The sequence below is a fragment of the Ochotona princeps genome, chromosome 1 (genome assembly GCF_030435755.1).
Source record: "Ochotona princeps isolate mOchPri1 chromosome 1, mOchPri1.hap1, whole genome shotgun sequence".
NCBI lineage: Eukaryota > Metazoa > Chordata > Mammalia > Lagomorpha > Ochotonidae > Ochotona > Ochotona princeps.
Window position 1 is genome coordinate 28,075,161 of NC_080832.1, and position 16,004 is coordinate 28,091,164.

At 40.3% G+C, this 16,004-nt stretch overlaps 1 protein-coding gene across 1 annotated transcript in view; it reads right to left on the reverse strand.

Moving 5' to 3' along the window:
* Positions 1-467: 467 nt before the first annotated feature.
* LOC101529373 (transmembrane emp24 domain-containing protein 1-like) overlaps positions 468-16,004 on the reverse strand; it is a 134,288-nt gene continuing 118,751 nt past the window's right edge. Inside the window, exons 4-5 of the mRNA XM_058669034.1 lie at positions 560-1,083; positions 468-482 (exon numbers count right to left, since the gene is read on the reverse strand). Coding sequence (XP_058525017.1) covers positions 468-482; positions 560-1,083 — 539 coding nt within the window. The remainder of the gene's footprint in view (positions 483-559; positions 1,084-16,004) is intronic.

The following is a 16,004-nucleotide window of genomic DNA, read 5'->3' on the forward strand; positions in this document are numbered from 1 at the left end:
CTCCCCCTCCCCGCTTGTCACTGCAAGTGCCTTCAGTACTTTCATTTTGGGAAATAAACGAGGCCGCTCTTCCTGCGTGCCTCAGCTTCTCTTTAAAAAAAAAAAAAAAATTATTAACTGCGCCGTCAGGGGTTGCAGGCAGGCTCTGGCCGAGCTGCACCATGCCCCCCTCCCCCGCTCTGCCGCCCTCACTGGGGCCACCACAGGAAGAGAGGGCATGGGGTACGCGTGCGAGGCCCCCTGCCCATGAGCACTCCACTCCTGGGCTCACTCCACCGCCGGACCCCCTTGCTGCCTCCACAGCCCAGCGGGCACCGGCACCACAGGCTCCCCAAGCCGGCCTCGTGGACCCCCTGCATGGGCAGCGCTGGTGCGGGCCAGAACGCGTGGACTAAGGCACACTGACAGGGAGGGGGCGCCCAAGGGTGGCCATCACACGGGTGGCACAGGCCACGGTGTCCCCGGCCTCAAGCAAGCCCCTCCTGAGCGGGAGGAGTTGCTGCGCCGGGCCACGCAGAGGCTCCTCGGGTGGGGCCCCCCACCCTACACACACACACACACTGCACACACCCATGCTCGGGCTACGTGGGCACAGGGCGCTGTCCTGGAAGAAGCGCTCGAGTGTGCACACCTGCAGTACGGCCACGAGCAGCAGCACGGCCACATTGACCACCAACCAGAAGTTGACACGTTCCAGGTTGCCCTCCTGCAGGTTGCGGTCGCGCGCCTCGAAGGCCCGCAGCAGCGTTAGCACCTGGATGCAGCGCTCCAGCCGTGTCCGCATGGTCTCCACAGACTCCTTGATGTCCTCCATCTTGACGTCCAGCATCTCCTCGGGCTCCACGGCCTCGGCCCAGCCCTCCACCTCCTCGTCGTCCTGCAGGCTGTCAAAGATGAGCTCGAAAAACACCAGCTTCTCGGAGATGGTGCTGAAGGAGTTGTCAAAGCACAGCTTGTATTCGCCCGCCTCCGTGGGCTCCACTGTGTGCAGCCCGTCTGCCTTGCGGGACTCGCTGACCAGCAGCACGCCCTGAGGGCTCTCCAGGGTGAAGTCCACGTCCAGCCCAGCCCCTCCGATCACCTGGTACTTTTTTTTTTTTTGAAATGCAACAACTCACTTTTAATAACATGCAAAATCTGGAGAAAGCCTCAAAGAAGTTCCCTGTCCCCAGAGTCCGTGGAATAAAAACGGACGGCAGAGTGCACGCCTCGCCTGCCTTTCCTGCCCAGAGCCCGCCGCCCGACACCCTTGGGGCTCTGCCCAGGCTCTGACAGGATACAGGCCCCCGGCTGAGCCAGTTCCTCTTGGCCTCGGTGAGCTGGTCTGAGAGATGGGACCAGCACACTCTGTCCAGTGGTGAGTGCATGAAGATCCCAAAAGAGATGAAACCACACAAAGCACCTAGCTTGAATGTTGGCCCTAAAACTGTCCAGTGGTGAGTGCATGAAGATCCCAAAAGAGATGAAACCACACAAAGCACCTAGCTTGAATGTTGGCCCTAAAACTAAGTGTGTGATCTTGGGCAACTTCTATAAAATATAAATAGACTAAAATAGTCAACTTCCATGTAACACTTGGAAAAGACTTTGGTCCAAGCAATTCTTTTAAAAAAATTATTTCAAGGTTATAATAGTATCCATCTCCCATCAGATAAATCAGCTTGGATCAGATCAAACAGCTCCCTAGAAAAAAATATTGCAGGCTGGCAAATGTCTTATGTAAATGTGTAGGAATACTGCAGCCTCGAGTGGTATTTTACAATGTATTCTGGTAGCTCTGAAAATATTGATGCGTGGGGTCCCAACCCCCAGGGATTTTGATATAATTGGCCCAGGCATCAGGAATCCAAAAATATTCCCAGGTGATTCCAATGCACAGCCAGAATTGAGAACAGTTGGTCCAGGAACATGATTAAGCAGATGTACAAAGCAATTAAGAAACAAGCAGTATAGTAATTTGGAGTATGTAGATTGACAAACTGGGATGACCTAGATGTGGCTGCTGCCTTTTTTGCTTCTAGGCTTGGCATGCTAGCTCTGTTGGCCTGGATGCTTGGGATGACCTGCTTACCCTAGGGTGATCAGCTTGGGTGGGGGTGCAGGGGAAAATGGGGACAGCTACTTTCAACTGCTGAGACTCAATGTTAATTGACTAGAAAGTCAATTAGTCATTTTCAGGGAGTCCTACCTTTTTCTTGGAGGAATTCCTCCTTGGGAAAACAAGTTAACACTATAAAAGTGCTTAAGAAACCTACGAACTCTAGAAAAAGTCCTAGAGCATGAGGAAACTATATGACCTATACAAGCAGCAGCCAGGCACCAGATTCCAGATTTTTGATACATGGTTCTCAAACGTTGCTGTATGTTGGCATCACTTGACCTGGGCCACGCTATGGACTAATTAAATCAGAATCCCCGAGTCTTACTGTTTTTAAACATTTCCTAAATGGTTTCAAAGGACAACCAAGTTTGGAAACCAGTAAAATTACTATTCTTTCAACAATACTCACAAATTCTTCTTTTCAGTGACTTAATGCATTTGGTCACACAAGAAAAGTTTACAATGAAAGTACTTAGTTGATACAGAATATCAATATTTTATAATCTAATTCCCCCATCTGTTAGTTTCTTTTTTATGGCTTATTTATCTGTATTTATTTGGTAGGGAGATTTTCCATTTTCTCATTCAATCTCCCAAATGGAAATAACAGCGAAGAACTGGACTAGGTTGAATCCCAGAGCCAGAAACTCCATTCAGGTAACCCATATTGGTGACAGGGACCCAAGCCCTTGATTGCCATTCCCTGCTGCCTCCCAGGATGCATGTCCAGCTGGATAGGAAGCTGGATTAGAATTAGCTAAGACTTAAACCGAGCACTTCCATATGGATATACCAAAGCCACACCATAGTGCCTGCCCCTGCAAAAGTATTTTAAATCATGAAACTATTATTAATTATTGAATTCACATAATTCCTTAAGTATGATGGAAGTGTTGTAAATATGCTATTTGAAGTACTAGATCATGTTTGATCTTTAAAAGACAGCGTTATTATTTAAAGTTAGTTTTTATGTATAGTACATATTTTATGAAGCTGAAGAAAAATGTGCACCAAGTCACAAGATTTTGCAACTCCTATGACACAATATTTCAACTATAAGTGATTAGTGAACTGGTACAATTAGCAGCGTGGCTTGTCTCCTAATTATAATGAAAAAACTCTTTTGTTTGAAGAACTAGTTGAGAAAAGAGTTGCTGCATCTGTCTGATATTAATGACCATGTCTCCCAAGTTTCAAAAAGTAAGTATTCAACAATGTTTTAGAATTAAGCTGTCCTGAAACTTGTTTGTTTATTTTTTTCTTTGCTTAACCTTTTTTCTCTTTTTAAAAAATTTATTTATTAATTACATTGTATTATGTGACACAGTTTTATAGGTACTGGGATTCCCCCCACCCCTCTCCAAACCCTCCCCCATGGTAGACTCTATGCTTGGTATATGCTTGCAGTGAAGGAATCTCAACTGAACTTGAACTGTGGTTATGAAACTTGTTTATTTTTAAAACTAAAGGAACTTGGGGTCAGCATTGTGAGGCTGTGGGTTGAGCCATTAATTGGAAAGGAAAATTGATATGTCAGTAAGTTCAATCCTGACTGTTCCCTTCATGGGGAGAACAGGTGAAAAAAAAATGAAGAATATCAAAAGAAGCTTTTAGAATTTTTTTCCTAGCAAGACATTCTGCAATAAAAAATAATTTTGGATAATTTACTTCTATTAACCTTAATTTTAGCCAAAATTCACTGATTTTAAAATATCTTTAGCTATAAAAATCACCATCTGGGTAGTTATTAAAAACAAAGGAAGGAATTGATAATCACATCCTTAACCTAAATCTGTTCTCAGTATTAAAACACAAGCTTTTTCGGTCACGAGTTCCAAACTCCTTTCTCTGCTCTTCAAGATTTAAGCATACAACTCTTTGAGAAAAGCAAAATACAAATAAGACCCCGGGGCACATAGACAATTTTGTGGCTAGTTTTTAGACAGCCAGCAACAGGCATTAGGTTTTCAAGAAGAGTAAGGGCATGCAGAAGAGACTCACTAAGATGGGTCAACTTTCATACTGCGGTCAGCACTCATCCTTTTATTTCTTGGGTTTGTGATGATAACTAAATGTTCAGGAAAAGAAGTTTAAAAGGAATGTACATTGGAGCCCCACTGCAGCAGGAAGCAGCTGAGTGGCAACAGCAGCAAGGTGGTCATGAGTAGCCAACACTGTGATGGTGCCCGCTTACTTGAAGAGATAAACTCTCCAGGAAGGTCCTGTAAATGAAGCAAATGAATGCGGAAGGAGGCCTAGACTACAATCTGTGACTCAGCTGAGCAAATTAACCCTTATGTTTCTCAGTTATCTCCATCTGCAAATGCGAGACAATAAAAGCAAAAGTATCCTAGGGTTATTTAGGTACTATATGAAATCACCACAAAACTGAAAATGTATAGCCTGACAAAAGCCAATCGCATAATAGATGTTGGCTATTATTTTTACGAATGTCATATAACCTAATAGGCTATAAAAGAAATCTAACCAGAGCTGATAAATGTCATCATGTTGTTTTATCAAGGAGCTATGGTTGTGGCAGCAACTGGAGGAGGGGGTTCCCAAAGTATTTTAATTGGAGTTAAAGATCATTTATATCCACTTATATCCAGAAAGAACATAAGCCTACCTGAATTTTATTTTCTCTTTTACTATAAACAGACACCCCTTAAATTTCCACCAAATTATATATCCAGGACTTTTTAGAGCGCTGTGTTTATTTTTAAGTTGAAGGTGCCTTTGCAAAAGATCTCAAAAGTCTGTAAGGCTTGATTGGGCGGTTTAGTGTTGGAATGTAATTTGCATCCCATACCATCCTGAGCTCCTGTGAACTGGAACTCAGAAACACTTCCTTCTTGAAAGTAGCTCTTAGAAGCACTGACTTGTTTATTCATTTACTCAGGATCAAATTCTAAGCCAATATCTATAAAAGAAACTAATTTTCTCCAGTGGTTTAAGGAAGCTTCTTTTGTAGATATAAACACATTTCCTAATTCTCCTTCAAAAACCTAGGATCTTGGATGAAATCTCCCTTCGTTTCTAAATTCAGAAATCTCAAATGCAATGAGTTACCAGAATACAAAAGCAACAAAATTTAAACAAGTCTTGGTTTCCTGGATGCTTGAATCTCTTAGAAATAAATAAAAACAGTACTAAATGAGTCTATCTTATGATGTATTTCACTTGTTTCTTCCACTAGGAAAAATTAGTTGTGTGACCAATTTTGTATCTGTCACTCTGGAGTAATTCAAGAAGCTTAAGAAAGGACAACAGATTTCAAAAACTTGATAATCTCACAAGAACACAAAGAATAGCAACAAGGCAATTACAACAGAAAATGACTAAGTATCGAATGGATGTCAAAGGAGTATAGAAACAAGACTCATTAAGGGTGACTGCAGGCCCTGGGGTGGAATGCAAGAACAAAGTTTGAAGTTCTGCAAGGAGGAATATAATTTGCAAAAGGAGAGATGACTCGAGGGATTTTTCTAAAATGAAAAAAACACTGGAAAGAGAGGACTGCATATTTAGACAGTCAAGAAACAGTTTCCCAGAGAAGCTGGAGGAGACCCAACCTTCACAAATATCTAGAAATAGGAATAAAACAGATTATAGATAGCAGCTACATTTCTAATCTCAAAAGCAAGAAAGGGAGCCCTCTGCCATAGCCTAGTAGCTAAATCCTCACCTTGCATCCACCAGGATCTCATATGGAGGCTAGTTCTAATTCTGGCTGCTCCACTTCCCATCCAGCTCCCTGCTTGTGACCTGGAAAAGCAATAGAGGATGGTCCAAAGCCTTAGAACCCTGCACCTGCATGGGAAACCCAGAGGAAGCTCCTGGCACCTGGCTTCAGATTGGCTCAACTCCAGGAATTGTAGCCATTTGGGAAGTGAATCAGTTGATGGAGAATATTTCTCTCTGTATCTCCTTCTCTTTGTATATCTGTCTTTCCAATAAAAAATAAAATAAATCTAAAAAAGAGCAAGATGGAACACAGCAGGAAAATGATAATGAATCAGGAACTAGTTGAGATTATTAAACCCAAAGCGTGAACATTCAGAGCCAGAATGAGCCCTGGAAAATGTGCTCACAGCAGGAGTGAGTGGCAGGTTTCGCCACTCGGGATGTTCATATTGTATGCTGAAGTTTGAATTTTAGCTCCACAATCCATCACAGTGTCCTGCTAATAAAATTGCGCACCGTTGGAGGCAACAGACGATGGCTCCAAAATTTGCATTCCTGCCACCTACATGGAGTACCTGGATTGAGTTTCTGTCTCTGGTCGACCTGGCTCAGCCCTGGCTATTGTGAGATTTGGTGAGCAAATCCACAACAGGGACATCAGTCTCTGCATGCCTGCCTTCCTGCCTGTCTCCTGTCTGTTTTTCTGTCTCTGTCCCTTTGCCTTTCAAATAAATGTAAGTAATAAACTAAAGAAAAGAAAAAGAGCCAGGTTTCCTGTGTAAAATCCAAAGCCCAGCAGGCACTGCACTCACCCTTGAGCAAGTGAGACCACCTCTACCCACACATCCAAGGGGTCTGCTGGAAAGGTGCCAACAGCCCCACACTGGGCTTAAAAAAAAGGAAGAAGAAAGCTATAGTCAGTCTCTCCTGGCCCCAGATACCGGGGGGAAAATGATGATGATATTAGTGTGAAAACAATGGTATTACCCACTTTCCTGTAATCCTTGACCCTTTGTACCCTATGTAACTAAGATTATCAATCAATCAATCAATAAAGTAAAATGAAAAAAAAAGATGCCACAGGAGGAGCCCATATCCCAGTTAGGGTGTCTAGGTTTGATTCCCCACCACTCCCAAGTGTGTTTTTCAAGTAAAAATGAAAATAATTTTCTAAAGAAGAGTCTTACAGGGAGGTGAGTGCCCTAATAAGGAACCACACATGTGAGTGTACATGTACTCTGAGAATTACAGGCTGAAAAACAGAAAAGAAACAATAATTCAAAATCAAGGAGTGTTGAAAGTACTGATAAACACATCAGTGGAAAACATACTGGAGTGGCTACTTGGCTCTCCAGTAAATCCAGTTTTCTCTGAAGCAAGCTTACAAACAAAAGAAATCCCAGCAAGACAAAGTAGGATACACAACATCATGGATAACAATTCAACTAAACTGAGAACAAGGTATGTTTTCATCACTTAAGATCTAAGGGAATAAAGTGCATCAATATAACAAAAATAAGAATTTATGAAACAAGATCTGAACTAGCAAGCCAGAGTTCAAGAATTAAATATTTCGGTAGACTTCAGCATCTAGATTATACAAACAAGAAGCCATACTTCACCATGAAGCACAATGGAGTAAGATAAAGTGTTGGGGGATTTGAGAAAGGTGTTAAGAATCACAGAAGTGCCAGTATCCAGACATGAACAAAGACAGATAAACAACACATCGGGACTCCAAAAAGTGCATAGAAACAGGGTTGAAAGATAAGTTCATTTCAATGTGTAAAAATTCGAAAGCCATGTGTTTATGAGGTATTCAAAGAGTTCATGGAAAATGAAAACCTAACACAGGTTTCAAAACATTTTGCATGTCAAAAGAAATTATCACTGGGCTCCATTTTTCATTAATTTTTAAAGTACCTTCATAATCTCATTTACAGTAAAAACCATGATGAATTTTCTAGAAGGCAAAAGATGTGAATTCTCAGTCTGCAAATATCCATGATGGGCCAACTTGCATAAATAAAAATGTGAAGGGAAATGGTCTCATTGAAGCCAAATACTTTGCATTGAAGATAGTGAGTGAGCTTGCTGAGCAAGTCACTTGGAGTAAGTACCGAGGCTCTGGAAACCAGCAAGGTAGTTTCCACTTTATCTTGTAGGAAATGGTCAGTGAGAACAGATTTGTGGCTAGGATGCTACAAAAATGTAATGCTTTGGGACACTTGAAAGAGGAAGACTGTGTCTACGAAAGAAATTCATTGCACCCAGGTTCCTGTTTTCTATATTCCACATTTTATACTTTAAAGAATTAAAAATCTTCACTAGTATTCTAAAATATTACTTTCAAATATAAACTTAGAAGGGTTGGCTATGAAATTCTAAAGTAAAACAAAACAAAAAAAAAAATCAAAGCCCAAACAAAAATGTTAAGAAGAAATTTAGTCTATATTTATTGACTAAACCTTTTCAAATGAATCAAAGAGATTTTAAAAATCTATGATTTTAAATAAGTCCCAGAAAGAGTGACATTCACTGATGATCTTAATGATAAAGTTGAGGGTGATGTCAACCCACGCATAGTTCTTCCATAATTAGGAATTTACTGTGAACTTTTGAAAACTCCTTGTATGCAAGGATTTCAAAATGCCTTTGCACTGAAATAAGCACACATTTTAATTTCACCTTCCCATAACCCCTTCAAGTGCCCTAGAACAGGAATGCGGATATCTGCTGTCAGAAAGGTACGCATGTGTCCCTCTGAGAGTCCTACATCGGGATTTCTCATTGAACCAGTCAAAGTAACAAGAGAAATCAAAGTTGCAGCTGAGAACCGGCATTCTAGATCCTCAGAGCATTTGCAAGTGTGTGTCATGTGTAAAAGCAGAGGCACACAGAGAAAACAGGACATTCTGGAAGTCAGGCTGAAGAAAACAAATGCCAGATCATGAAGTGCTTTCTAACTGCCATTCTTGAAAGTTTAACTTTATAAGCATGGTGACAGGAAGCCAATACCAGAATTAGATTTGTGTTTGAGAATGGTCACTTTGGGAGGCACATAAAGACTGGGTTACAAAGGGCAAGACCAGAGGTAGGAAGACCAATGGGGAAAATGCTACAAGCATCCAAGCAAAAAAAAATGACGATAGCCTCAGCTGTCTTTCCAACACTGGAGATGGAGAAGAAAAATGATTTTTTTGTCTGCATTGGTCAGCTCTTCTGTGCAATGCAATCTCCTGTGGAACTGTGCAATATAAAGCAAGTAACTGCAGATTCGGTTGAGGTGGAGCAGCTCCTGAGGCCTGTCAGAAACACAGCTGGACTAGAGACACAGCTAAGCTGTAGACTCAGCATGCCCATGCCTCTTACTTTAATAAACTCTTCAGATCTCTAACAACCTGTAGTGTCAAGCCTCTCTTCACCATCTAAAGTAAATCTCTGCAAGAATTCATAAAAATCCTTGTTTTCTTTTTTTAGATGTCCAATAAATACCACACTCAATAAATCTCTCAGTGTGACCCTAGCCTCTGTGACCATATATCAAAAACCAGTCATGTAGTCTAGTGCAAGCAGACATTCTGACCCTCTATTTCACAATTCAATGTGGGTGTGAGGATTCTGATCCAAACTGCACAAACCATTTGTACTTTAGATTTCACCTAATCTCATTCCACATCTGTCCTTTGGGAAAATCATCCTATAATGTCCGATGATGTACCAATATTGGGAGTGCTCCAAGACACTGTTGTGAACTCCACTCTTGTGATTCCTACTGGATATAACAAACAGGTTTGGACAGACATCAGTACTGGCAAAAATGAATCACATTACTCCCTACCTCACTCCTACTTCCCTGCCACTTTTTCTAAGACACCAGTGGGTTCCCAAGAATCACCCTGTTCCACTCCTCTCAGCATTCCACACACTGCTTCAGTGCCAAGGCCCACCTTAAACACTGGTAACTAACTGTCTATCTTTGCCTTCTGTGGCTTTCAACGAAAATTTGGGAACAACAGTGCTTTGCAAGCATTTTATTTGCTCTTCCTTTCCCTGTTTTCCAGGCTCCCGGGGTTAGGCCAAAACCACCAGGTGCAAATGCAGGCAGAAATGGCGTGTGCCTCTTCCATCCAAAGCACACAAGACTAAGCGCACAATGTACCTTGTTATTGTCTGTTCCCTCAAGTGTTGACTTAGAAGTCCTTGTACCCAGATGGCAAGGCCAAAGAGGGTGAGGCCTGACCTCAGGAGTGGCCTCATGGCACAGACCCCTGCTCCGCACTGCTGATCTGTGTAGGGTTCAACTGAAGAGCAGGCAAGCGGGAGGAGAAGGTGGGAAGTATCACTGTGCTCCTACATCTGCATGAAATACAGGAAATCTATTCACCTTATATATATAAACAAAATAATAATTAAAAAGATACAGGCAAATTTTTTAAAAGAAGTATGCTTATGGTGTGCAAAGACACTAAGGTTTTCATGTACTGTTATCACATTACAGCCTAGCTTACATTAACATGCTTACTAAGTTATCTACTCCTTTTTAGGACAATCTTATCTTGGTCCTCCATACAACCTTAGCTGTGCTCTTTTACAAATGAATATGCTTTGTTGCATTCCTTTCACCCCATATCTTCATGTCATAGAATATTCTCTCTAAAGTCTTTTCCGTGGTCTATAGAGGGCTTGTCATGTCTGCCACAACTTTCTTCACAGGAGTCACCTGCGTGCATCCTGTACTCTCCCCAAGTGCAACTATCTTCTCCTCAGGGAGCCTGGTAGCCACCCTGGGCCTTCAGGGTGCTGGGCCTGCATGTGAGAGTCTCTGCTGTCTGATAACCAATCAGCAGAAGGACTCTTATTTTATTTCACACCCTCTCATCTCACTTCTCTTCATATTTCATTTGTTTACTTCACTAAGAACCAGACTTGAAATTGTAGAAAACAGCACTGTTGACTATAAATGCAATCTCATACCACAGATATCTAGAGCTTATTCATCTTGCTTGACTGAAATGCTTTATCCATTAATCACACCCATTGCCCATCCTCTGGCCTCGCAACCAGCACTTACTCCTTAATTCTGTGTATTTGCCTATTTTAGACACAGTATATAAGTGGAATCATGCAGTATTTGTTCTTTTGTGACTGCTTTGTTTCATTTAGCGTAACATCCCCTAAGTTTATTCTGTAATATACTGTAGAAGTGTCCTTTCTTAAGGCTTAATAATATTCTCTTGTATGTATTTATCACCTATTTAAATATTATTTCTCCACAATGGCTAGTTTGTACATGGTATTACAAGAGGGATTTTTAGTATCTCTTGAATTAGATTTAATTTCTTTTAAGATATATCCAGAAGGAGAATTGCTGGATCATATGATAATTCTATTTTATTTTTCCTTTCAGAAGCAGATTAGAGATGGAGGGAGAAAGAAATGGAGACAAAGAGACACACACAGAGAGACACACGCAGAGAGAGATATCTTGCATTCACTGGTTCACTTCCCCTAAAGCTCCAGTAGCCAGGACTGGGCTGGGACCAGAGCCAGGAGTCAAGAGCCTAGTCCATGTCTCCCATGTGCATGGCAAGGTCCACAATACTCGATCCATCATCTGATGCCTCCCAGGATCTACACTGGCAGGAAACTGGAATTTGGAGCCACAAGAAGAAGTGAACCCAGTCACCTCAGTGAGGGACTTTGGATCTTAACCAATCTCTTAGCCAGGAAGTCAACTGTTGTCCCCCTATTTTGATAATCCTTCATACTAATTTTGGTAATAACTATACCATTTATTGTCACTATCCAAAGTATCCAGTGTTTCAATTTCTCTACATTCTCACTCAAACTTACGCTTTTGCAGTTGTTTGATTGGTTAGTTGGTTTTGTTCTGTTTTTTTCTTTTTTTTTTTTTATAAAATCAAATCTGACAGGCATTAGGCAAAACTTCATATTGGTTTTTGCTTGTACTTCCCTTATGATCAGTAATGTTGTACAACTATTTTTTCCTGATCTGTTTGCCATTTGTTATCTTCTTGGGTAAAATATCTTTTTCTGTCCTTTGTCCATATTTTTAAAAGTCTTAATTTATTTGAAAGGCAGAGTGACAAATAAAAAAGGAAGAGACAAAAAGAGAAAGAGATCCTTCATCAATTGGTTCACTTCCAAATGGCCACAATGGCTAGGGTTGCACCAGGTCAAAGCCAAGGGTTCAGAACTCCATCTGTATCTCTGAAGCAAATGTCAAAGGTTCAAGCACTTGAGCTATCTTCCCAAACACTTTATGAGGCAGCCGGAATGGAAGCCAACAACCAGGGCTTGAACTCCTTGCCCATTTTAGAATTTTTAAGTTTAGTTGCTATTAATGTATTTGAGTTATAGGAGTTCCTTATAAGTTTTGTAAATTAAGTGCTTATCAGATACATGATTTGCACATTATCTCCCATTTTGTGGATTGTTGTTTTACCCTTGATTATTTTCTTTGTCAGTCAGAATTTTTGTAAAGATCTATTTATTTGTTTGAAAGATCAAATGGGGGGAGGGGGAGAGGAGAACGAGATCTTCCATCCATTGGTTCACTACCCAAACAGCTGCAACAACCAGCATTAGGCTGTCTGAACCCAAGAGCCAGGAGTTTCTTAGCCTCTAACGTGAGTAGAGAGGACTAGGGCCATCCTCTGCTGTTTTCCCAGGTGCATTTGCTGCAAGCTGAATCAGAAGTGGAGCAGACGGGTCTTGTATGGGTACCCATATGCAATGCTGGGTACCCATATGCAATGCAGATGGCTGCTTTTTGTGCTATGCCACAGCACTGGCCCCTTGAATCTTTTAAATTTGATGTACTCCCAGTTTGTGTAACTTTGCTTCTCCTTATGCTTTTGGTGTCAAAGCCATGAAATCATTGCCAAGTTCAATGTCAGAAAGCTTTTATTTGCTTTCAGAAACTACAGAGTTTCTGCAATCCACTTAAAGCTGACTCTTCATGTGGTTTAAAGCAAGAGTCTCATTTCATTCTTGATTAAGAGAATTTCCTTTCCCCATTGTCTAGTCTTGGCACACTTGTTAAAGATCAGTTGATAGTATTTGTGCAGATATATTTTTGGGCTCTCCGTTCTGTTCCTTTGGTCTCTATAAAATTATTTATGCCTGTACAATACTGCTTCAACTACTGCAGCTTTGTAATAAATTTTGAAATAAGGAAGGGTGTTGCCTCCAACTTTGTTCTTGCTCAAGATTGATAGAGTCATTCATAGTCATTTGTGGTTCCATATGAATTTCAGAATTTTTTCTATTCTGTAAAGAAAGTTAGGAAATTGCTGGGATTATATTTAATTTGTGGGTCACTTCATATATTTATTTCCTCTGGATAACATTACTGACTTCAACAAGCAAAGGTAACCAAACCATGTTGCATCAAACCACATAGCATTCTGTACTGTGTTCCATGACAGATCACTAATGTTTTGGTTTTTTTCCCCATCTTCTTCTCTCCCTTCTTCTCTTTCGATCTAGTGTATTCTTACCACTCATTTCCAATCACAGGAATGCTTCAAAACCACCATCCAGCAAAAAGATAGACTAAACACTGACCTTGCTTATGGTATATTTAAAAATTTTAACTGGCACAAAATATTTGCAAATATTTTTGGAGTGCGATGCAACAATTTTCTACCTATGTATTTTACATAATGATCAAATCAGAGAAATTAATGTCTCAAGCATTAAACTTTCAGACTCTTCTAATTCTTTTTGAAATATATCATTTATTGTGCTATAGATCCTTAGAATTAATTCCTCCTACCTAACTGTACTTTAATGCATAATTCAACCCAAATCTACCTCTCTCTTCCCTTGCCTTTCCTGGACTCTCGTGACCACTCTCCTACTCTCTTCTAGGAGATCAACTTTGTCAGCTTCCACAATTAAGTAAAAACATGTGGTATTTGTCTTTCTGTGCCTGGTTTATTTTACTTAGCATACTATTTTCCATTTCCATCCATTACTAACTAACTGCACTTTTAAAAATAATGTGAAGGTTTGCTTTGCTTTATTTTTCAACTCTGCTTTTAAAAATCAAAAATTTGCTTCTTGTAGGTAGACAACAGGATAACTATAGGTACACTGAGATATAGAGTTCATTTATTTTTTGTGATGAGCATAATTACTGGGGAGAAAATACCCTGAAGGAAAAGAGGAATTAAATTAAAGTCTAATTTTATCTATCTGATCATAATTTGCTGCAGGTGTGTAGGAAAAGTCCAATCAATTGCCATTCTTATTTGTTAACTTTCATAAAAATGTCTTGGACTTTATAATGCAGAATATCTTATCTACTTTAACTTGAAGTTTTCTGTTCTTTCAAGAAGTACAATGACCTTTAATGAAAGAAAAATCTTAGCTTAATAGTATAAATGAATTTCAACAAAATTTATCATCAAAATATATATTTTTAAAGACTGCATATAAAACATGACTTGCAAAAATCGTACGAAATTATTTTTTCCTTATTTCTGAGGAATAGGGAATTGGTTCTTTCTCTCTTTTTAATTTTCTGACCAGGGACCAGCAGTTCTCACCTGGAGAAACTTTCTTTCAGCAGCAAAATGAGGAAGTCTCTGAAACAGAATTCCTTGTGATGAAAAAAAAGTTTAAAAACTCAAAGAGCATAACAAAGAAAACAGCATATAAACCAAAGCTTCCATAAGTCAAAGAAATGGGAAAAGTCAATTTAGAAATTGAAATTGGTTAATAATTACTCATTCAAAACACCCTCTCACATTGTGTTAGTTACAATGAAATCATATTAGGATGTGTGGAAAAATCTGAATTTAATAGAAAATCTCTTCTGTGAGAATGAGGTTGTTGTAGCAACTACACTAAAATGGTTTATTCTTCCTGAATTTACTTCTGTAGTCTGATATTCAGTTATTTTTATAGATTCATATTTTTTGTTAAGCAGCTATTTACCAACCTATACTATACTTAACATTTTATAAAGTCTTTTAGCTTAAATAACATCTGACTTAATTATAGTTTGAAATGTATAGGCATTCATAGACTATCACTATACAAATGCTTAAACTCTCAGATACTTTAATAAATTGTGTAAAAGAAACGCCACTGAAACAGTAGGTGATGCCCAGTTATTTCATCTGCCTCCCCCTGGTATCCTTGTCCTCCACATCTTGTCCATTTAACTACAATTTGCAAACCGTTGCATTATCTTGGACCATTTTGGCAAGGATTCGACTTGGCAACTTAACATACAGCATTTCTTGCCCTTGAAAATTGTGATATAGCATTCTGGAGTCACAGCCTATAACCAGCTTTCTGACCCATGTGAAATAGGCAAGTTCAGATGTAAACAAGTTTGAAGGAGAGGCAAGGGCAGGGGAGCAGGTTCTGGAAAGAGCTTTGGCACGCCTTTCCTCTCGTGCACACATGAAAGCGCCCTGGGCAGGGTGGGTGCCAGCTGGTTGGCAGCAGCTGGGCTGTGGAGTCAGAGGCCTCTCTGCAGACCTGCATCCTCTCTCGAATTCCACAGCTCATTGTGGAGGCCCACTGCCTGGCCTTCCTTTGCTCTCTGTTTTCCTCATTTCAGGGCAGAGGAAACCAACATGAAAAATGTTTTCTGCATAACACGTTAACTTGACTTCCTTGTGATTTACACTGCGGAAAACAGAATGAGGTTTGGTTCTCAGATTTTTTGTGTGTGTTCAGCTCTCTGCTCCCGGACAGCTTAGCCCCAAGAAGGGTCACAACAGGTATCTGTGTGCTGCTGTGTGTTGTTCTGTGCCTTGTCACCTTCGCTTCCCTTTTGAGTCATGTTTTGTCGGTTCCAATTCAAGTTGCGCAATGGATTGCTCCCTAGAGCACATGACATCATGCAATTTGAATGGATGTGACATGGAAATTAAAAGCTTCTAAACCCTTCTGAAACAGTAGTAAGATGGATCCATTACCACACTGATTCCATTTCCAGTAAAATATTTAATTTAAAAATTGGTAGCAACATGTCTGTAAATGGCAGGCCTCCTGCTTATGCTTCTCTGGAAACCACCTTTTGCAGGAAAAATGTGTGGACAAGCACATAAGATGCCTTTGTCATCCGGTCCCAGATGACAGAAAACTGTATCATTTTCTTTTCCACAGCTTTAATATTGGGTTCAATACCTTGGGTATTGTGGTTACTTGATAAATGTTGAGTGAAGAA